Source organism: Salvelinus alpinus, chromosome 39, assembly GCF_045679555.1.
Source record: "Salvelinus alpinus chromosome 39, SLU_Salpinus.1, whole genome shotgun sequence".
Classification (NCBI taxonomy): Eukaryota; Metazoa; Chordata; class Actinopteri; order Salmoniformes; family Salmonidae; genus Salvelinus; species Salvelinus alpinus.
The window spans coordinates 2,840,418-2,864,770 of NC_092124.1; the positions used below are offsets into that span (position 1 = coordinate 2,840,418).

General features: G+C 44.1%; 1 protein-coding gene across 2 annotated transcripts in view; it reads right to left on the reverse strand.

Moving 5' to 3' along the window:
- Nucleotides 1-24,353, reverse strand: part of LOC139566646 (catenin alpha-2) — a 756,349-nt gene that overhangs the window by 702,148 nt on the left and 29,848 nt on the right. For both annotated transcript variants that reach the window (XM_071387896.1, XM_071387897.1), the window contains exon 2: nt 10,666-10,772. In XM_071387896.1, the coding sequence (XP_071243997.1) occupies nt 10,666-10,767 (102 nt within the window). In that variant the 5' untranslated portion in view covers nt 10,768-10,772. The remainder of the gene's footprint in view (nt 1-10,665; nt 10,773-24,353) is intronic.

Here is a 24,353-nt window from a genome sequence, read left to right on the forward strand (position 1 = left end):
TACTCCATAATACTAACCTAAATGACACAACACATCACTGAGTACCACTCTTCATATTTTCAAGTATGGTGGTGGCTGCATCATGTTATGGGTATGCTTGTCATCAGACTAGGAAGCTTTTTTTGTTGTTGGTAAAAATAAACAGAATAGAGCTAAGGACAGGCAAAATCCTACAGGAAAACCTGGTTCAGTCTGCTTTCCAACAGCCACTGGGAGATTAATTCACCTTTCAGCAGGACAATAACCTAAAACACAAGGCCAAATATACATTGGAGTTGCTTACCAAGACGACAGTGAATGTTCCTAAGTTGCCGAGTTACAGTGTTGACACAAATCGGCTTGAAAATCTATGGAAAGACTGGAAAATGGCTGTATAGCAATGATCAACAACCAACTTGACTGAGCTTCAAGAATTTATTAAAGAAAAATTTGGCAAATATTGTACAATCTATGTGTGTAAAGCTCTTAAGAGACTTACCCAGAAAGACTCACAACTGTAATTGCTGCCAAAGGTGATTCTAACATGCATTGACTCAGGGATGTGAATACTTATGTAAATTAGATATTTCTGTTCTTCATTTCAATACATTTGCAACAAGTTTTGAATTCAGGCTGTGACACAACAAAATGTGGAATAAGTCAAGGGGTATGTCAAAGGCACCGTAGGTTGGAAGAGAACGCCATAACGTAGGTTAGCCAGCACATCTAGACCTATCGGGTTCTGTCAAAAAAAGACTTCACTATTCCATTCTCTAGTTCTCTGTCCCAAATGGCACCCTATTGCACTACTGTGGGCCCTGGTCAAAATGATGCACTATATAGGGAATAGGGTGCCATTTGGGATATATCCCATGGTCACTACCAATCCTTCTTAGGACCAGAGTGGCCCAGTACTGACCTGTGTGATGTGTGGGAGAAGTTGAAGCACAGAATGGAATAGAACATGATTGTTTTGTATCTCTATCATCTGAAGGCCCACCAGGGGCTAATTAGTTTAAACTAATACAGTACTGACTCTTTCTTAATACAAGTCCTCTCTTCTCTCTCTCTTTCCCATCACTCTCCCTCTCACCCTTTCTCCCTCGCTCCACCTCTCTCCCTCCCTCCCCATATCTCCCTCTCTACTCTCCGTCTCCCCTTCTTTCTTTCTTTCTTTCTTTCACATTACTCCCTCCCTCCCTCCCCTTACATGGAGAGTGTGTATTAACTGAGATAATTATAATTTCCAATCAGAGACACCTGCCGCTTGACTGCCCAACAACAAAGACTTGCGGGGGAACTCACACTACACACAACCTCACAATCTCGCCAAATCAATGGGCATCATGTCTGAGGATTCACACATTCACCCATGATCCCAGATTATAGAAAATAACGAGCCTGGGTCAAATAACACAGAGAGAGAGATCAGCATTACTGCATGTTCACGTTGCTCTCATTAAAGCTACAATCTGGAAACTGGGAAACATATTCTAAACTATTATGTGGATGTCAGGGACTGTGTGTCTTTGCATCTACACTGTAAAACAAATCTAGCTGTTTGAACTAATTATTATTAAGTTTCTTTTACTAAACTTTTCGGTCCAAGTGTTACTGGAACATCCTAAATGGCCTGGCTCCCCCTCCACTCAGTATTTTTGTTAAACAGAAAACCCAAACATATGGCAGCAGATCCACAAGGTCTGCCATGAGAGGTGACTGTATAGTTCCCTTAAGGAAAAGCACCTTTAGTAAATCCGCTTTCTCTGTGAGAGCTTCCCATGTCTGGAATACACTGCCATCAGACACACATAACTGCACCACATATCACACTTTCACAAAATGCATGAAGACATGGCTGAAGGTCAATCAGATTTGTGAACATAATCCCTAGCTGTGTATTGCCGCTTTCCATGTTGTCTGTTGTCTGTAGCTTGTGAGGTGTGGAAACACTTTGTTGCTTTTTATGAATTTTGTCTTGCTGCTTTTTGTCCTATGTTGCTCTGTCTGTATGCTACGTCTTGCTTGTCTTATGTTGCTCTGTCTGTATGCTGTGTCTTAATTGTCCTATGTTGCTCTGCGTCTGCTCACTGCTCAATGTTTGTCTATATTGTAATTGTTTTTAATAACCTGCCCAGGGACTGCGGTTGAAAAATTAGCCGGCTGGCTAAAACCGGCACTTTTACTGAAACGTTGATTAATGTGCACTGTCCCTGTGAAAATAAAATAAACCAAAATTAGCTCCAACTTGAGAAAAAAACATAGGCAAAAATGCACACAACTTAACATTGTGTTTGCTTAAATTGTCTCATTTGTTCATTCAACTAACTAAAAAAAGTATGTGGAACTAGTTACACACACACCCAGTGCTTGTAACATACAATGTTTTAAACTTACATATTTGACACACGTTGACACACAGGCGTATGAGCGTGACTGTGTGTGTGCGTGTGTGACTGTGTGTGTGTGTGTGTGTGTGTTTGTGTGTGTGTGTGAGACTATAAATAAACTGGACAGTGGAGTCAGTATGTCACATCATCGGGCCCTTTTAAAGGTAGCATCATAGCCTTGGGAGGGCCGCAGCCTAACCTACCCAAGAAAGTTACCCCAACAATCTACAGCAAAGGCTTTGTAATTCGTTGAAAAGATTGTATGTTAAAGGCAATGTGTGTGTGTCTGTGTAACTAGTTCCTCTGCCTTTTTTTAGGTAAGATGCCCAAATAATAATTGGAGCCAACTATTTGTATTAAGTTCATTCATATGAATGAACATTTGAGCCAATTTCAGCAAACACTTCATTTGAAGTGAACTGCATTTTTGCCTAGGTTTTCTAAAGTTGGAGCCATGTTTGAGCCTACATTTTTTCCCCAGGTAACACTTGGACTGAAAAGTTGAGTAAACTAAAAAAAGTCAGTGTAACCAGCTACTTAATAATATTTAGCTGAAACAACTAGATTTCTTTTTACAGTGTAGAACGCTGCCTATGAATTTGAGAGGGGTTACATTTCACTAGCCCCATCACTCCACTTCATACCAAAACTATCGGGAGTCAAGGTAAGACCCAGATGCAGACACGTCGAATTGACAATGGTTTAATATTCCAACAGAGGCAGGTAATAGACAGGTCAAGGCAGGCAGGGGTCAGAAAACCAGACGTGGGGCAACGATACCGGGCGGCAGGCAGGCTCAGGGTCAGGGTAGGCAGAGGTCAATAAACCAGGAGGGCGAGAAAAAGAGAGACTGAGGAAGAGCAGAAGCTGAGAACAAAAAAGCTGGTTGACTTGACAAACAAGACGAACTGGCAACGGACAAACAGAGAACACAGGTATGAATACACAGGGGATAATAGGGAAGATGGGCGACACCTGGAGGGGGTAGAGACAATCACAAGGACAGGTGAAAATGATCAGGGTGTGACAAAAACAAGTGACGCTGCTGACGTTTTTCCGATAAACAAATCCCAGATTGTAGCTTTAAAAGAAACAACAGGAATCATTCCATCGTAGTAGCAGTAATATACAGATTATTCTATTCATCAAATTGAATAATTGAATTGTGTTTCTGTGTGTGACAGCGTAATTCATATTTCACATTATGTTCGTAAAACTCTTGGGTTATGCAGGGGGACTCAAATGGATCGTAATTGCCGAGGGGTTCAGGCATGGGCGACAAAGGTAAATGAATGATCACACACACACACACACAAAGTAATTATTTAGTTGTGACTTTCCTTTAGTCCTCCTAGGGACTAAATAATAATAATAATAATAACATTTTGTACGCAATGGAACAAACATTGTTTGCTACACTTTAATACAAAGGCTAATATAATAATGTATGTGTGTGTGTATGAGAATAGCTGTTTCGATGGGGTTCAATCTCTGTCTGCATAACTCTGGATTCATTCACAATGGAATGCAATATAATAATAGGATAATGTGATCATGATAAATAGCCCATGTGTGTGTCACTGTTTATACGGCGTTCACTCACTGTCTCGGATTAATTAAATTCGGGATTAATAAACCCTTCGTTAAGGGTTAGCCAAACACAATTTGCATCGGCAGGTTAAATTTGTCAACCGCTGCCTGTAAATGGATATCTCATTAAAACAGATACAGATGTAGGATCTTCACTTCAGCCAGGTTGCTGGAGCAAGAAAACAATCCCGCAGCAACAGGAAACGTGAATTATTATGTGGATTATTATGTGGATTATTATGTGGATTATTATGTGGATTATTATGTGGATTATTATGTGGATTATTATGTGGGTTGATGCATTTTTTTGTAAGGGAAAATCACGTCTGAAATTTCAAAGGGGGGAATTGCACATTTAAACCAGAAATACACTACGAGTTGCAGGAAAGCTATCCTGCAACGGGGTGATCAAATTAAGATCCTACATCTGCATGTGAGTCTGCAGGAAACAAAGCCACTCACAAAGAGAAAGATCACGCTTAGGAGAAATATGGACACATTGGCCTACACATGCAGTTTGCACACACAAGCACACATACAGTGGGGCAAAAAAGTATTTAGACAGCCACCAATTGTGCAAGTTCTCCCACTTAAAAAGATGAGAGAGGCCTGTAATTTTCATCATAGGTACACTTCAACTATGACAGACAAAATGAGAAGAAAAAAATCCAGAAAATCACATTGTAGGATTTTTTTATGAATTTATTTGCAAATTATGGTGGAAAATAAGTATTTGGTCAATAACAAAAGTTTATCTCAATACTTTGTTATATACCCTTTGTTGGCAATGACAGAGGTCAAACGTTTTCTGTAAGTCTTCACAAGGTTTTCACACACTGTTGCTGGTATTTTGGCCCATTCCTCCATGCAGATCTCCTCTACAGCAGTGATGTTTTGGGGCTGTTGCTGGGCAACACGGACTTTCAACTCCCTCCAAAGATTTTCTATGGGGTTGAGATCTGGAGACTGGCTAGGCCACTCCAGGACCTTGAAATGCTTCTTACGAAGCCACTCCTTCGTTGCCCGGGCAGTGTGTTTGGGATCATTGTCATGCTGAAAGACCCAGCCACGTTTCATATTCAATGCCCTTGCTGATGGAAGGAGGTTTTCACTCAAAATCTCACGATACATGGCCCCATTCGTTCTGTCCTTTACACGGATCAGTCGTCCTGGTCCCTTTGCAGAAAAACAGCCCCAAAGCATGATGTTTCCACCCCCATGCTTCACAGTAGGTATGGTGTTCTTTGGATGCAACTCAGCATTCTTTGTCCTCCAAACACGACGAGTTGAGTTTTTACCAAAAAGTTCTATTTTGGTTTCATCCAAATGCTCTCTAGCAAACTTCAGACGGGCCTGGACATGTACTGGCTTAAGCAGGGGGACACGTCTGTCACTGCAGGATTTGAGTCCCTGGCGGCGTAGTGTGTTACTGATGGTAGGCTTTGTTACTTTGGTCCCAGCTCTCTGCAGGTCATTCACTAGGTCCCCCCGTGTGGTTCTTGGATTTTTGCTCACCGTTCTTGTGATCATTTTGACCCCACGGGGTGAGATCTTGCGTGGAGCCCCAGATCGAGGGAGATTATCAGTGGTCTTGTAAGTCTTCCATTTCCTAATAATTGCTCCCACAGTTGATTTCTTCAAACCAAGCTGCTTACCTATTGCAGATTCAGTCTTCCCAGCCTGGTGCAGGTCTACAATTTTGTTTCTGGTGTCCTTTGACAGCCATAGTGGAGTTTGGTCTTGGTCTTGGCCATAGTGGAGTTTGGAGTGTGACTGTTTGAGGTTGTGGACAGGTGTCTTTTATACTGATAACAAGTTCAAACAGGTGCCATCAATACAGGTAACGAGTGGAGGACAGAGGAGCCTCTTAAAGAAGAAGTTACAGGTCTGTGAGAGCCAGAAATCTTGCTTGTTTGTAGGTGACCAAATACTTATTTTCCACCATAATTTGCAAATAAATTCATTAAAAATCCTACAATGTGATTTTCTGGATTTTTTCTCTCATTTTGTCTGTCATAGTTGAAGTGTACCTATGATGAAAATTACAGGTCTCTCTCATCTTTTTAAGTGGGAGAACTTGCACAATTGGTGGCTGACTAAATACTTTTTTGCCCCACTGTAAGTGTGGTTCTGCATTAGTCCATATATCCTATTGAAGCCAAGCCCTCATCTACTTCTCATATCAGTCTGCAAGCCCTTGCTGTGTTTACTAGGAGGAGCAGCTCGGCCATCGCACGGCCGTACCAATTACCTACAGGACGTGTCAGAGGCGAGGGGCGAGGGGCTAGAGTCAGCAGAGGGGCAGACAGACATGGACTAATGAAACAGGCTGGATGAAAGTCCTTTGATGTCCCGCGAGCACGTACACGCACACACGCAGACACACGCGCGCAAAAACGCACTGCTCTAAGCAGAGGGTTATGCCACCGCACAGCCTAGTCACACTCCATGTACCACAAACAGAGAGCATGCATGCACTGTCGAGTAACAGCTTCTGTTTTCTAACAGAAGAGAGAGAGAGAGAGAGAGAGAGAGAGAGAGAGAGAGAGAGAGAGAGAGAGAGGAGAGAGAGGAGAGAGAGGAGAGAGAGAGAGAGAGAGAGAGAGAGAGAGAGGAGAGAGGAGAGAGAGAAGAGAGAGAGAGAGAGAGAGAGAGAGAGAGAGGAGAGAGAGAGAGAGAGAGAGAGAGGAGAGAGAGAGGAGAGAGAGAGAGAGAGGAGAGAGAGAGAGAGAGAGAGAGAGAGAGAGAGAGAGAGAGAGAGAGAGAGAGGAGAGAGAGGAGAGAGCGAGAGAGAGAGAGAGAGAGAGAGAGAGAGAGAGAGAGAGAGAGAGAGAGAGAGAGAGAGAGAGAGAGAGAGAGAGAGAGAGAGAGAGAGAGAGAGAGAGAGGAGAGAGAGAGAGAGGAGAGAGAGAGAGAGGAGAGAGAGAGAGGAGAGAGAGAGAGGAGAGAGAGAGAGAGAGAGAGAGAGAGAGAGAGAGGAGAGAGAGAGAGAGGAGAGAGAGAGAGAGAGAGAGAGAGAGAGAGAGAGAGAGAGAGAGAGAGAGAGAGAGAGAGAGAGAGAGAGAGAGAGAGAGAGAGAGAGAGACCAGGGGAATGAGGTACTCGTTTACTCCGGACAAAGATGGGCACTCCCAATCATCAACAAGCAGGGACAAAGTCACAACCTTGTTGCTCTGCCAAACCACATGTCCACCTCGTCAATCACATTCATTATACCTCACTCCAAAAGCCAAAATGGGGCCAGTGGCCTACAATATGCAGCCTCAGTTTAATCTTGATACAGAGTTACAGACGTGGCAGAATAGTCTAGAGGCCTAGGACATGAGATGGGCCTAGTTAGATAGCATGAAAATAGGTATGGCGTATAGGTTCAGTTTATATACCAGAGATAAATATAGACTGTACGCTGATAAATGAGGACAGAAGAGCACAGAGCATAGCTCAGTCGACACTTTTCTTTCATATCCAATCTCAAACAGAGCTCTGCTGTTTGGACACTGTGCTTGGGCTGAGTGAGCTTAGAAACTGTCAACTGCAGAACGGCTGTCATGGGCCTCGTCTGGAGAGACTCAGCCACCCGGAGGCCCAAAACAGACGAGGCAAGGGAACAGAACCGCACTGTCGCTGATCAGACGTGACAGGGTCGTGATCCAGACCGCGCGTGCACGAGCGTGAACTCACACCCACAACATACACGCTCACACACACACACAATTACACACTTCTCTCTCTCGTCCTCAGAGAGGAAACAGACCCGTCCACGGCGGCTGAGGCGGACAAAAGGGCATCGGTGCTCAAGCGTGACTTCCCCTGGCCTTTCCCCCGGCTAGCCAAGGAGGAGGTGAACCTTTTGGATCCTTGTGTGGTCCTGGCTGGCAGCACCCCTTGGTTACCCACAGAGATGAGCCTGACGTGTGTGTGTGTGTGTGTGTGTGTGTGTGTGTGTGTGTGTGTGTGTGTGTGTGTGTGTGTGTGTGTGTGTGTGTGTGTGTGTGTGTGTGTGTGTGTGTGTGTGTGTGTGTGTGTGTGTGTGTGTGTGTGTGTGAGACAGAGAGAGAGAGAGACTGTGACTAGCTCTCTCTGATTCAACTAGCGCTCCTCGCTAGCTAGCAACAGGCTGAGCCAACCCATCCCTGTCAATGCCATTCTAAGTCAATTCACAAAGACACTGTCCATCCATCCATTCACGCATTGATTTCAGTCATTCATTTAACTTCACCTGCCTGAGATTGAAGCCCAGGGAAAATATCATTGAATGCATTCGAGTCAAGGGAGCGTGAATACACGGCGAGTGGCACTTGAATTTCAACACCGGAGTTTCTTGAAGGTCGAAGTTGCAAGCGGACGAAGTTAATCAAATGTGAAGTGCGTGCAGTCTCTCAGACAAAAAGATTAAATCAGAATTAGTTTTAAAGTTGAATCACTGGTTAAGCTTTAAGAATTGCTACCGACTGATCTCTGTTGGAGACCGTGACATTTGAAAAAGCTCAAAGTTGGAATTCTGGCAGCACTTGATTTCACAGGCCTTGAGTGTGATTTCAGATCCCTTTGTTGATGCAGCTACAGTAAAGAAGGCTAATAAACAATTATGGTAACGACCCTAAACTATCCCAAACATGGAAACGGTCTTAAACTAGCCCAAATATGGAAACTAGTACATCCATCTGCCTTCCTCACTAAACTGTCAACCCAAAATAGGCTGTGTACACCCGTTGATATATCTACTGTCTGTGTAGGCACCTGCACAGCCAATACAAGCCCAAAAAAATATTTCATCTCTCCTTTACACTCCTTCACTTCTTCCCCCGCTACTCATCTTTACTCCTCCCTCTTCTCTTTCCCTCGGTCTCCCTTTCCTCTCTTTCCTCTCTTTCCTCTCCTCGTTGAAACGGCATGGTACAGATGAGACAACCGCTTGATACATAGTTGTCACTGGCCGTGACAAAGAAAAAGGTCACATTTCATTTATTTATTTTTTTATGATATCATGCCTGGCGGAAGAGTAGGAAACGTATTGGGGAAAAAAGTGCCTGAAAGGAACCAAATCAATCACACAGGCTGTGTATTAGAGTAGATGTTTCCCCTCCTCTTTCTGATCTATTTAAAATCAAAATCTCCCTGTTGTCTCCCTTCGAGCTGTGATTTAGCGTTTCCCCCGCCGCTGCACTCTTTGGAGACCGGCTGCCTTCAGGAACTATTTAGTCACGTAATAAATGAAGTATAACATTTTCATATTTTATTCTAGACTGTTGAGGTGCAGTATAAGGACCCAGGCTATCTTACTAAGAGAAACAGCAGGCTGCATGACCAGGCAACTTCAGTCAAATAAATAGAAAGCTTAAAGCTCCAGTGCTGGGTGACGAGGCAAGAGAAATAACAGGCTGCTGTTCCAATGTTGGACTCAGTCTAAATCGGAGCAGTATGGGAGAGACAAGGAGTCCGTTTACAGAGGAGAGAGAGAGAGAGAGAGAGAGGAGCTGTCCACGGTGGAAGCCTTCTCCCTCACACAGCAGAGAGAGAAAGAGGCAGTATACAGAGGAGAGAGAGAGATAGAGAGTGAGAGAGAGAGGAGCTGTCCACGGTGGAAGCCTTCTCCCTCACGCAGCAGAGAGAGAAAGGGGGCACTCCCAGTGTTTGTAAACACACACTAATGTCGATCTCATCCACAAATAGGCTAGACAAACAAAAGCTGACTCGCATCTCTATCTCTCTGTCTCACTCACACACACACACACACACACACACACACACACACACACACACACACACACACACACACACACACACACACACACACACACACACACACACACACACACACACACACACACACACACACACACACACACACACACATCTCTGTTCCAATCAGTGTGGTATCTGCCATGTGCCTCCCAGTGGGGGGGGGGGCTCCTGTGGGAAGCACAGCCCTCAGCCACATCACGTTCTGCTGACCAAGCACTAGCAACACTGGCTGTATGTGTGTGTGTGTGTGTGTGTGTGTGTGTGTGTGTGTGTGTGTGTGTGTGTGTACGTGCGTGTGTGTGTTAGACAGGGGAGTGGGGTTGCAATACAACGTTAGCCAATGAACTGCCGGTGACGTTCAACTGTCCCTGCCATCATCAGCGCAAATCAACCAGCACATACACACTAGGACCACAAACGAAGTGTCGTTTGACAAGCAACCAATTGCTACACAGCACAACAAGCTGCAGGTTCTGGTTCGTCCGGGGATGCTAGAACCATCCGTCACTAACCCAGAAATAAACTCAACAGCGAAGATTAAAGAGAACAGAAATGACGCTTGATACAACGGGGCAGGCCGAAGATGGCAAGAAGAGTACAATCGATACTTCCAAAACTCTCAAGGGGAAGCTGGAGTAAAGGGGTTGTAGAGGAAAGTACAAGGTTAAACAGTAAGTCTAGCAGTTTCAAAACAGACACGGACAGTGTGTATGTGTGTGTGTATGCTCCTACCCGCTGCCTGCCAGGAAGCTGCAGGTTTATCAAAGCTTCTTAGAGAAGCGGTTTCTAAGCAACCTAGTTTCTGGGGAATGCCTCTCTGGAAAGAAGAACTTTTATCTTTTGATGGTTAGCACGGTTACTCATCATGCGACCGCGGTTCGCTGACCCACCTCCGTGTACCCCGACGACTGTGTTAGCCCGGTGAGCTAACACAGCCTCTGCTAAAGCTGCGTGTCCCTACCTGTGTGACCAGGGGCTCCAGCAGCCGCTCCACGGTCAGGGTGCGGATCTCCAGACTCTTGGGGTCCCATTTCAACAGGATGGGGGACGTAGCGGTGGTCATGGTCTCTGGCGGAGGAACAAACAGAGAGAGAAGTTAGAAGAACACACTTATTTGGAGAGAGAGAGAGAGAGAGAGAGACAGAGACAGAGACAGAGACAGAGACAGAGACAGAGAGAGAGAGAGAGAGAGAGAGAGAGAGAGAGAGAGAGAGAGAGAGAGAGAGAGAGGGTCTGTATAAGCTTGTAATTTCCGTGGCGAGGCATATTTCAAAGAATGCCCCGTTTATGTCTCCCTCTAGGCCTAGGCAGTGACACTTCATGCACCATAAACAGTAGTTTAAAAGAGGGATGCATTAGAGAGTGTTAAACTTAATGGAGGAATTTGATGGAGTTGCTTTAGAGCTTAATGTTTCCTTTCTGATGGGGGAGAGACATAAACCAATTTCAGACAGAGGAGACTAGTGAGATGGCGGCAAGCGCCTCAAAACACACTTGAAAGAGACACAAATCAACTCTACCCTGGTTCAGACAATCTGCAATCCTGGGCACGGACCAGAGAGTCTCTGCCATAGCCGCGGGAAGTCGTTTTGGGATGGGGGGTGCTGCGATTTAGCAACAAACAAAAATTGCCCGCGCTGAAGACAGGACTAGCAGACCCAGTGGAATACTTTTGTGTATTTATAACTTGAGTCTGATAATTATCTGTACAAAACAGCACAACGGATATCTGTGGAATATAGAAAACACTTGCTTGACATATGTTGTCTAGTTTGAGGTACTTTGCAAATAGTACTTATTTCTATGTGATAACTGAAATGGTCTATTTATTCCATTTCCATTCGAGTAGACTCTTATCCAGAGCAGTGTACAGTAGTGTGTGCATACATTTCCCTCCATGGGAATCGAACCCACAACCCTAGCATTGCAAGCACCTTGCTCTACCAACTGAGCCACGTCATCACCGCACAAGCCACTTGAAGTCTCAATGTACTCAATTACTGTATTGAGTTTGAGTTTATTGTATTTTTTACAGGGACAGTGCACATTAATCAACGTTTCAGTAAAAGTGCCGGTTTTAGCCAGCCGGCTAATTTTACAACCGCAGTCCCTGGGCAGGTTATTAAAAACAATTACAATATAGACAATCATTGAGCAGTGAGCACACGCAGAGCAACATAGGACAAGCAAGACGTAGCATACAGACAGAGGAACATAGGACAAGCAAGACGTAGCATACAGACAGAGGAACATAGGACAAGCAAGACGTAGCATACAGAAAGACATAGCATACAGACAGAGCAACATAGAACAAAAAGCAGCAAGACAAAATTCATAAAAGCAACAAAGTGTTTCCACACCTCACAAGCTACAGACAACAGACAACATGGAAAGCGGCAATACACAGCTAGGGATAATGTTCACAAATCTGATTGACCTTTAGCCATGCATTTTGTGAAAGTGTGATATGTGGTGCAGTTATGTGTGTCTGATGGCAGTGTATTCCAGACATGGGAAGCTCTCACAGAGAAAGCGGATTTACTAAAGGTGCTTTTCCTTAAGGGAACTATACAGTCACCTCTCATGGCGGACTATTGTTCATTGTTTTTCTTCATGGTGATGGAAAGTGTACCGGTACAATGATGAGCAGCTTATGTACAATAAAGTAATGTACATTTACATTGAGTGGTTTGTAAGGATGGTAAATTAAAACAGCAGAAAAAGTGGTTGTTTTCCATGCTATTAAATCGAGAGAGAAAAAAAAGATTTAATTTGATGTTTAACTTTGCACCTTTTGATGTAAATGTTTGAGGACAGGGTTTTGTTCTTTCTGGACGCCATTAGAATGACAGGGCAACAACTCTTACAATCCCAAACCATTGAATCCTGCAAGATACTGTTGTTAATTATACAACTACCTTTTTTTGACAAAGCAAGACGCAGAACATAAATTGTTGCCCACACTACAGAGGTCTATGTCAGTCTGCTAACACAAGTAAAGGGCCAGTGCACTACTTTAGTGAAAAAAGTATATTTTAAATTACCAAAAAAAACTGGCAAAAGCCCACTGATTGGTTTAAAGGGTTACTACACCACTCTCATCTCCACCCAAGGAGGCTGCTGAGGGGAGGACAGCTCATAATAACGTCTGGAACAGAGCCATGTATTTGATCTATTTCATACCGTTCCGCCTCATCACCACGAGCCCATTCTCCCCAATTAAGGTGCCACCAACCTCCTGTGATCTCCACCCATCAGCAGTTAAAAGATTCACACTAAAGACACTTCCATGTCAACTAGAACGGAAGAGTCTGAAACTCTGATTCTTTCATGTTGAAGTGTTTTATTGAGGCTTGACTGTGATTCAGGGACACCCTCGCACTGTTTTGCCTCCTGCCTTCAAACCTGATTGTCATTCAGACGAGTGCGTTGGCCTAGATTTGTCTCTCAGTCTCTACCATTCCATTCGGCGGGACCGAGAGCGAGCGAGTGGGATTCTGATTACTAAAAACATATGTGGGCACAAAGTTTGAGCAGTGGCTTTCAAGAGCATGGCTAATATATGCAGGTGAGTCTCTGATTAAAGAAGGGGACACAGGCAAGGATCCATTTGGAAATATCATTATATATATATATATATATATATATACATAGAGAGAGAGAGAGAGAGAGAGAGAGAGAGAGAGAGAGAATGCGAGAGAGAGAGAGAGAATGCGAGAGAGAGAGAGAGAATGCGAGAGAGAGAGAGAGAATGCGAGAGAATGAGAGAGAGAATGCGAGAGAATGAGAGAGAAAGAAAGAAAGAATGAAAAGAAAAAGTGAGAGAGAGAGAGAGGAGCTGTCCACGGTGGAAGCCTTCTCCCTCACACAGCAGAGAGAGAAAGAGCAGCAGTTTGGCTGAGGTGAGTACGGAACTAAGTGGAATTCCAATGATCACCATTGAAAAAAACCCTTAGGAGTATATATCTGAGGCGAGGTGAGAAGTACCACTCACATTTAAATGAGGTCTAATTCAAATCGGTTCTATTAACAAATTACTGCACATTACGTCTGAAAGTTCAAATGTGTAAAACTAAAAAAAGAGTTGAATTTACATAACTATCCATTGAAGCTCACATAGCCTAATTGGTTATAATAAGCTACCTAGAACTTCGATGAGTACTACCACGCTATACACAGAGGCGGGCGTGGCCGTGCGCACACGCACACACACACACACACACACACACACACACACACACACACACACACACACACACACACACACACACATACACACGCACTGAGGAAGAGTCTAAACGCTGACATATGCTTGTGTAGAGGCCTCCTTCTATAGACGATACTATTGTCAGTAGGGGATCTGACTCACTGGGGTTATTTGGGGTCGATAGAGTCCACAGCAGAAGGATGGAGGGGGACGGAGGAGGGAGGAGGGCTGCCATTGCCATGGGGACGTGAAGCTAAACAACACTCAATGTTCAATGTTGCCAGCTGGGGCTTGTGGGGGGTCCAGTGCCTCTGGCTGGTGCAATACTAGCCTAAATTAGGAATATTTCTAATATTATCAAATGAACAAGAAACACATTTTATCATCTGCATTGCAAGAAGCCTAAATGAGTGGCTCTTCCAACACTGCAAGAAGAGTTATCAAAGTAAAGCATTTATTTTGAAATGTCGTTGTGACTGCCAAAAATACATGTAGGCCTTTACAAACTCCTGGAACGAAACCAACAGACACGTGTCCTTTGCAGTGTGGATGAGTTCAGACAGACTGCACACACACAGTCACGGACGGACACACACACACACGGACGGACACACACACACACACACACACACACACACACACACACACACACACACACACACACACACACACACACACACACACACACACACACACACACACACACACACACACACACACACACACACACACACACACACACACACACACACACGTACAGCAGTATAAAGCGTGCCCTCGCTGACATTTCTCTGACATTCGCTGACATTTGTGGAACAAACATCAGAAGTAATGTAAGTTTACAGCCGGGGAGAGGTTCATTAGGTGAAGCTAACTTGGAGCAAATGAATGCACTCACTCCTCCAGACCACTTTTCCCCTACAGTCGATGTTCACGTACCCGCAAAGATATATTGTTTTGTTGTTGCATTGGATGCCCCCCCCCCACTCCACCCCACCTAGTTCTCTACTAGCTTAGAACAACCCATGTAATAATTGATAGTACAGGGAACCCCAAAAGCAGGAGAAAATAAAAAATAGAGAACAAACGACAAGACCAGAAATGTATTTGTCCCTGACAAGTATTGTCAGCTCGCAGCCAAAAACAAAGCAAGCAGAGTGACAATCAGTGTGACGCAAATGCCTCTAATTGCAAACTATGTCATTGGTCAACAATGAAAATACACCGGAACAGAAAATGCCAATGTGGAAGTAGCATTGCATTATAGCACACACAATCTACCTGCTACTTAACAGACATCACTCAAACCTTGTCCTCGGCTCCCATCTCTCTCCCCGTGGAGGGGGCAACATTTCATACAGATAGACACATTCAAGTACAACTTACTACCGTGGAAGACAATGGACAATAATCATATGCCCTTCTGTGTAATTACTGAGGAAACTTAAGAAACGTCAAGGGGGCGTATTTCTTTCTCTTCGTCCTCCAGAAATACACAGGGGGAGAGGAAGAGCGGAGAGAAAGAGAAAAGTACCAACACCTGTAGCTTACGCAACTGTTGACGCCATGGCAACGGCGAAAGAGAGTGGAGGTTGCCGACGGTTCCGTCCCAAAATGGCACTCTATTCCAAATATAGTGCACTCCGTTTGACCAGGGCCCTGGCTCTGGTTAAAAGTAGTGCACTACATAGGGGACAGGGTGCCATTTTGGGACGCACACGTAGCCTAGGCTACACAATGCGCGCCTTTGAAGTCATATCTAATGCTGGACTATGAGGTCTATATTAAATAATGAAAGAGGTTGCTATGAGATGGTATGAAAAGTTATGAAGTGGAACAAAGGACTGAGTTGGAGATCGTGTTAAGCTAAAATAAGTATATTGAAGTTGTTCAGGTGAACGAAGGATGTACTCCGAACAAAAGTATAAATGCAACATGCAACAATTTCAACGATTTTACTTAGTTACAGTTCATATAAGGAAATCAGTCAAATTAAATTAATTAGGTCCCCTCTCTATGGATTTCTCATGACTGGGCAGGGGCACAGCCATGGGTGGGCCTGGGAGAGCATAGGCCCACCTACTTGGGATCCATGCCCAGCCAATCGGAATGGGTTTTTCCCCACAAAAGGGCATTATTACAGACAGAAAAACTCCTCAGTTTCATCAGCTGTCCGGGTGGCCGGTCTCAGACGATCCTGCAGGTGAGGAAGCTGGATGTGGAGGTCCTGGGCTGGCGTGGTTACACGTGGTCTGTGGTTGTGAGGTCGGTTGGACCTACTGCCAAATTCTCTAAAACGATGTTAGAGGCGGGTTATGATAGATAAATGAACATCAAATTATCTGACAACAGCTCTGGTGGACATTCCTGCAGTCAGCATGCCAAATGCACACTCCTTCAAAACTTAAGACATCTGTGGCATTGTGTTGTGTGACAAACCGGCACATTCTAGAGTGGCCTTTAATTGTTCTCAGCACAAGGTGCACCTGTCTAATGATAATGCTGTTTAATCAGATTCCTGATATGCCACACTTGTCAGGTGGATGGATCATCTCGGCAGAGTAGGAATGCTCATTAAAATTTGAGAGAAATTCCCAAAATTTGAGAGAAATAAAATTTCTGGGTTATTTGATTTGACTTTACATGTTGTGTTTATATTTTTGTTCAGTATATTTTATCTCTGGGCCCTAGGAGGTCTAGAGTAGTATTTTCTACAGAGTCTATCTTCTGGATTTATTCTTGTAAATTGATACCAGTAAAATGAACAATACGAAAAATCAAAGAAGCACACACACACAAACAGGCACAGACCCCCCCCCCCCCCCCCCTCCCCCCACACACACACAAACTGGTTCAGACCCCCCCCCCCCCCCACACACACACACACAGGCACAACCCCCCCCCCCCCCCCCCCCTTCCCCCACACACACAAACAGGCTCAGACAACCCCTCTCCCACCCCCACACACACAGGCTCAGACCCTCCCCCCCGACACACACAAACAGGCACAGACCCCCCCCTCCCCCCACACACACACAAACAGGCTCAGATCCCCCCCCCCCCCACCCCCACCCCACACACACACACACACACACACACACACACACACACACACACACACACACACACACACACACACACACACACACACACACACACACACACACACAAACAATATAAAAGCGGCCAACCACCTTTTCTAAACATTTATATTTCCGTTTCAGCTCTGAACACAACAACAATAGGAGAAGGAAGATAATGGCAACTGTTGGAGGTTAGAATGTGAATTTCAAAGTCTATTGTCACTGGAGCTGCCAATCATTTATGCCATGGTGGAGAGAGAATAATTATGATGCTCACACACACACACGCACACACACGCTCGCACGCACACACGCTCGCACACACACACACACGCTCGCACACACACACACACACACACATTCTCCCCACAGAGAACAGGCCTAGAGAATGTCCTGCTGGCGACTGATGTGACGTAGATCATTGTTGGCAGTGGATGATGCCGCTGTAATGTCACAGAAAAACGCCCCGTCAGTGGAAGTATTCACATAATGCCTAGCTGTTATCAGACGAAGGCTACATGCTGCCAAGATGGCTGAAAGGCTGAAATGACTTCAATACAACACATTTGTTATTATCATTCCGACATCCAAGCCAACTCTTTGTATACGCTCTGTCTATCTCAATCTCTTTCTCTGTTTGTCTCTCTCTCTCTCCGGTCCAAAAACCTACCCTCTCGCTCTCTCTTTCTCTCTCTCTCGCTGCCGAGATGACTAACCACTGCCGTGCTTTTGTGATTTTCCAAACTGAGAAGTATTGTTCACAGAAACAGCAGGTGTTGACAGCAAAAGAACGAGCCAAGAAGGAGCGAAGCATATTTTCTCTTGATTGCCTTGGCTGACTCACAAATCACAGGAAATATCTTCAAAAATATCTGCAGAGGGAAGAGTGTGAAATTACAGTTGATGGTTATACCCAGTTAATCTTATTGATAGTTATGTGGATATAACATTTAAAATGTAATGTAACCCTTAATTCAACCAATATCGACCCAATACCTGTTAAACATTGTAAACTAAGATGCATATTGACTGCATCTAGGGTATTAAGCAAGGTTAAATTAAGTTCCTCAGTTAGGTGGTTAACAAATTTTTGTACTCCGACTTCCTTGGGTAGGTGAAGGGAGTCTGGAAGGGCATCTAGGAAACTTTGGGTTGTCCGAGAATTTATAGCACGGCTTTTGATGATCCTTGGTTGGGGTCTGAGTAGATTATTTGTTGCGATTGCAAACGTAATAAAATGGTGGTCCGATAGTCCAGGATTATGAGGATCCACAATATTTATTCCACGGGACAAAACTAGGTCCAGAGTATGACTGTGGCAGTGAGTAGGTCCGGAGACATGTTGAACAAAACCCATTGAGTCGATGATGTCTCCGAAAGCCTTTTAGAATGGGTCTGTGGACTTTTCCATGTGAATATTGATGTCACCAAAAATTTGAATATAATCTGCCATGACTAAAAGGTCCTATAAGAATTCTGGGAACTCTGTGAGGAACGCTGTATACGGCCCAGGAGGCCTGTAAACAGTACCTATAAAAAGTGATTGAGGAGGCTGCATAGATTTCATGACTAGAAGCTCAAAAGACAAAAACGCAGTCATTTATTTTTTTAGTCAATTGAAATTTTCTGACATAAATGTTAGCAACACCTCCACCTTTGCGGGATGCGCGGGGGATATGGTCACTAGTGTAACCAGGAGGAGAGGCCTCATTTAACAGAGTAAATTCATCAGGCTTGAGCCATGTTTCAGTCAGGCCAATCACATCAAGATTATGATCAGTGATTAGTTCATTGACGACGACTGCCTTGGAAGTGAGGTATTTAACATTAAGTAACCCTATTTTGAGATGTGAGATATCACAATCTCTTTCAATAATGACAGGAATGGAGGAGGTCTTTATTCCAGTGAGATTGCTAAAGCGAACACCGCCATGTTTTGTTTTGATCAACCTAGATCGAGGCAGAGACACGGTCTCAAAGGGGAAAGCTGAGCTGACTACACTGACTTTGCTAGTGGCACTCCACTAAGCTGGTAGGGTGGCTAACAGCCTGCTGATGGTCATAGACAGTAATGGTTATCGATGGTTATGTGGATATAACCTTTTAAATGTAATGCAACTCTCAATTCCCCAATAGAGATGTAGGATCTTCATTTGAGCCAGTTTGCTACAGCAGGAAAATAATCCTGCAGAAACAGGAAATGTGAATTATTATGTGGATTCTAATTAATGGATTTTTTTTTGCAGGGGTTAATACATTTTTCGGGTTGATAAATATTACCTTTTAAAGTGAAAATTACAAACTTTAGAAGCCTTTTTAAACTTTGAATACACCACAAGTTAGCATCTCCTGCACCACAAGTTAGCATCTCCTGCTTTGCAGGAGTGTGATCAAATTAAGATCCTACATCTGTATCTACGCCTCTTAAAACATTGAAACCTAAGACTATTATTGTAGAACAAAGAAATGCACACACACACACACACGCGCCGCAGTCCTATCAGTCACAATTACTGAACACACACACACAGGCTTGTGCTGAGTCTTTGACAGTGAAGCAGAGCAGTGTACGTGGAGCGCCCCAGTCAGTCAAATCATTTACTATTCCACTTTTCTAATGAGCTACAACTCATGTTCAAACGAGTCACGCGAGGGGAGAACAGTAGTGGAGAAAGAGAGGCACAAAGAGAGAGGGATTGTGTGTGTGTGAGAGAGGTGTGTGTGAGAGAGAGATAGAGGGACACAGAGTACAAGAGAAAGAGAGAACCTGAGGTCTGTCTAGCAGGCAAGCACTTGTCTCGGCCCGCAGCCCTTCCTTAAAGCAACCACACGTAAACAAACAACAAGTAAACGAACAGAAATAGAAACATTTGCAGAGGGAATTTAGTTCATGCCATTCTAATCCAATCAGTTCAAGTGATGAATTCATACTCAAATCATGAACTGAAAAGTGGCCATTACTTTCAGAGAGAGAGAGAGAGAGAGAGAGAGAGAGAGAGAGAGAGAGAGAGAGAGAGAGAGAGAGAGAGAGAGAGAGAGAGAGAGAGAGAGAGAGAGAGAGAGAGAGAGAGAGAGAGAGAGAGAGAGAGAGAGAGAGAGAGAGAGAGAGAGAGGAACTCCAAAACGTTCTGGGACACTGTAAAGTCCATGGAGAATAAGAGCACCTCCTCTCAGCTGCCCACTGCACTGAGGCTAGGAAACACTGTCACCACTGATAAATCCACGATAATTGAGAATTTCAATAAGAATTTCTCTACGGCTGGCCATGCTTTCACCTGGCTACCCCTACCCCGGTCAACAGGCCTGCACCCCCCACAGCAACTTGCCCAAGCCTCTCCCATTTCTCCTTCACCCAAATCCAGATAGCTGATGTTCTGAAAGAGCTGCAAAATCTGGACCCCTACAAATCAGCTGGGCTAGACAATCTGGACCATCTCTTTTTAAAATTATCCGCCGAAATTGTTGCATCCCCTATTACTAGCCTGTTCAACCTCTCTTTCGTATTGTCTGAGATCCCAGAAGATTGGCAAGCTACCGCGGTCATCCCCCTCTTCAAAGGGGGAGACACACTAGACCAAAACTGCTACAGACCTATATCTATCCTACCCTGCCTTTCTAAGGTCTTTGAAAGCCAAGTTAACAAACAGATCACTGAACATTTCGAATCCCACCGTACCATCTCCGCTATGCAATCTGGTTTCCGACCTGGTCATGGGTGCACCTCAGCCACGCTCAAGGTCCTAAACGATATCATAACCTCCATCGATAAGAGACAAGACTGTGTAGCGGTATTCATCGACCTGGCCAAGGCTTTCGACTCTGTCAATCACCACATTCTTATCGGCAGACTCAACAGCCTTGGTTTCTCAAATGATTGCCTCGCTTGGTTCACCAACTACTTCTCAAACAGAGTTCAGTGTGTCAAATCGGAGGGCCTGTTGTCCGGACCTCTGGCAGTCTCTATGGGGGTGCCACAGGGTTCAATTCTCGGGCCGACTCTCTTCTCTATATACATCAATGATGTCGCTCTTGCTGTTGGTGAAACTCTGATCCACCTCTATGCAGACGACACCATTCTGTATACTTCTGGCCCTTCTTTGGACACTGTGTTAGCTACCTCCAGACGAGCTTCAACGCCATACAACTCTTCTTCCCTGGCCTCCAACTGCTCTTAAATGCTTGTAAAACTAAATGCATGCTCTTCAACCGATCGCTGCCTGCACCTGCCCGCCCGTCACTACTCTGGACGGTTCTGACTTAGAATATGTGGACAACTACAAACACCTAGGTGTCTGATTAGACTGTAAACTCTCCTTCCAGACTCACATTAAGCATCTCCAATCCAAAATTAAATCTAGAATCGGCTTCCTATTTCTCAACTAAGCATCCTTCACTCATGCTGCCAAACATACCCTTGTAAAACGGACTATCCTACCGACCCTTGACTTTGGCGATGTCATTTACAAAATAGCCTCCAACACTCTACTCAGCAAACTGGATGCAGTCTATCACAGTGCCATCCGATTTGTCACCAAAGCCCCATATACTACCCACCACTGCAACCTGTATGCTCTCGTTGGCTGGCCCTCGCTTCATATTCATCGCCAAACCCCCTGGCTCCAGGTAATCTATAAGTCTTTGCTAGTTAAAGCCCCGCCTTATTTCCGCTCACTGGTCACCATAGCAGCACCCACCCGTAGCACACGCTCCAGCAGGTACAGTTGAAGTTTACATACACTTAGGTTGGAGTCATTAAAACTAGTTTTCAAAAACTCCACAAATTTCTTGTTAACAAACTATAGTTTTGGCAAGTCGGTTAGGACATCTACTTTGTGCATGACACAAGTCATTTTTCCAACAATTGTTTACAGACAGATTATTTCACTTATAATTCACTCTATCACAATTCCTGTGGGTCAGAAGTTTACATGCACTAAGTTGACTGTGCCTTTAAACAGCTTGGAAAATTCCAGAAGATGATGTCATGGCTTTAGAAGCTTCTGATAAGCTAATTGACATGATTTGAGTCAATTGGAGGTGTACCTGGGGATGTATTTCAAGGCCTACCTTCAAAATCAGTGCCTCTTTGCTTGACATCATGGGAAAATCCAAAGAAATCAGCCAAGACCTCAGAAAAAAAATTGTAGACCTCCACATGTCTGGATCATCCTTGGGAGCAATTTCCAAACGCCTGAAGGTACCACGTTCATCTGTACAAACAATAGTACGCAAGTATAAACACCATGGGACCATGCAGCCATATCCACAGTAAAACGAGTCCTATATCGACATAACCTGAAAGGCCGCTCAGCAAGGAAGAAGCCACTACTCCAAAACCGCCATAAAAAAGCCAGACTACGGTTTGCAACTGCACATGGGGACAAAGATCGTACTTTTTGGAGAAATGGTCTGATGAAACAAAAATAGAACTGTTTGGCCATAATGACCATTGTTATGTTTGAAGGAAAAAGGGGGAAGCTTGCAAGCCGAAGAACACCATGCCAACTGTGAAGTACGGGGGTGGCAGCATCATGTTGTGGGGGTGTTTTGCTGCAGGAAGGACTGGTGCACTTCACAAAATAGATGGCATGAGGAATGAAAAGTATGTGGATATATTGAAGCAACATCTCAAGACATCAGTCAAGAAGTTAAAGCTTGGTCGCAAATGGGTCTTCCAAATGAACAATGACCCCAAGCATACTTCCAAAGTTGTGGCAAATTGCCTTAAGGACAACAAAGTCAAAGTATTGGAGTGGCCATGACAAAGCCCTGACCTCAGCAAGGAGGCCTAAAAACCTGACTCAATTACACCAGCTCTGTCAGGAGGAATGGGCCAAAATTCACCCAATTTATTGTGGGAAGCTTGTGGAAGGCTACCCGAAATGTTTGACCCAAGTTAAACAATTTAAAGACAATGCTACCAAATAGTAATTGAGTGTATGTAAACTTCTGACCCACTGGGAACGTGATGAAAGAAATAAAAGCTGAAATAAATCATTCTCTCTACTATTATTCTGACATTTCACATTCTTAAAATAAAGTGGTGATCCTAATTGACCTAAAACAGGGAATCTTTACTAGGATTAAATGTCAGGAATTGTGAAAAACTGAGTTTAAATGTATTTGGCTAAGTTGTATGTAATCTTCCGACTTCAACTGTATATTTCACTGGTAACCCCCAAAGCCAATTCCCCCTTTGGCCGCCTTTCCTTCCAGTTCTCTGCTGCCAAAGACTGGAACGAACTGCAAAAATCACTGAAGCTGGAGACTCTTACCTCCCTCACTAACTTTAAGCACCAGCTGTTAGAGCAGCTAACAGATCACTGCACCTGTACAAAGCCCATCTGTAAATAGTCCATCCAACTACATCATCCCCATACTGTTATTTATTTTGCTCCTTTGCACCCCAGTATCTCTACTTGCACATTCATCTTCTGCACATCTATCACTCCAGTGTTTAATTGCTATATTGTAACTATTTCACCACTATGGCTTATGTATTGCCTTACCTCCCTTATCCTACGTCATTTGCACATACTGTATATAGACTTTTTCTATTGTATTATTGACTGTATGTTTGTTTTACTCCATGTGTAACTCTGTGTTGTTGTTTATGTCGCACTGTTTTGCTTTATCTTGGCCAGGTCGCAGTTGTAAATGAGAACTTGTTCTCAACTGGTCTACCTGGTTAAATAAAGGTGAAATAAAAAAATAAATAAAAAAAATGAGAGTGTTTGTGTCCTCTCCTGCTCATTGGTCTGATGGGCTAGGTGGCAGAGGAGAGGATTAGAAACAAAGACAGAGAGCGAGAAAGAGAGAAGGCACAATCAGCCCTGAAGTGGAGTAACCCTCACTACTTCACTCTACTGAGAGAACTGTGGAGAGGAGAGAGAAGACACACACCTGCTGCTGTAGGGCCCCTGAAGATTGAGATGTGGAGGGTAGTCGGAGGAGATGGTCTTTGGACAAGAGAAGTCAGGGTCTTCTCTTTGATGGGTTTACCCTGCTCTGGCTCAGAGAGAAGTGCTCAGCTCAAATAACGGTTTCCTCTCATCTCCTACTCTACTCTCTCCTCTACGCTGCACCTAAAGAGAGTGTGTGTGTGTATGCGTATGAGTCTGTGCGTTCGCACGTGTGTGAATCCATGTCAAATGCCAATACAGATGTACAATCTTAATTTGAGCCAGTTTGATTACAGCAGAAAAATAATCCTGCAGCAACAGGAAATGTGAATTATAATTTATGGACATTTTTGTAGGGGTTGATACATTTTTCGTGAAGGGAAAAGCAAGTCTGACATTTCAAAATCTAAATGACAAACTTTAGAATCCTTTTTAAAACTCAAATATACTAAAAGTT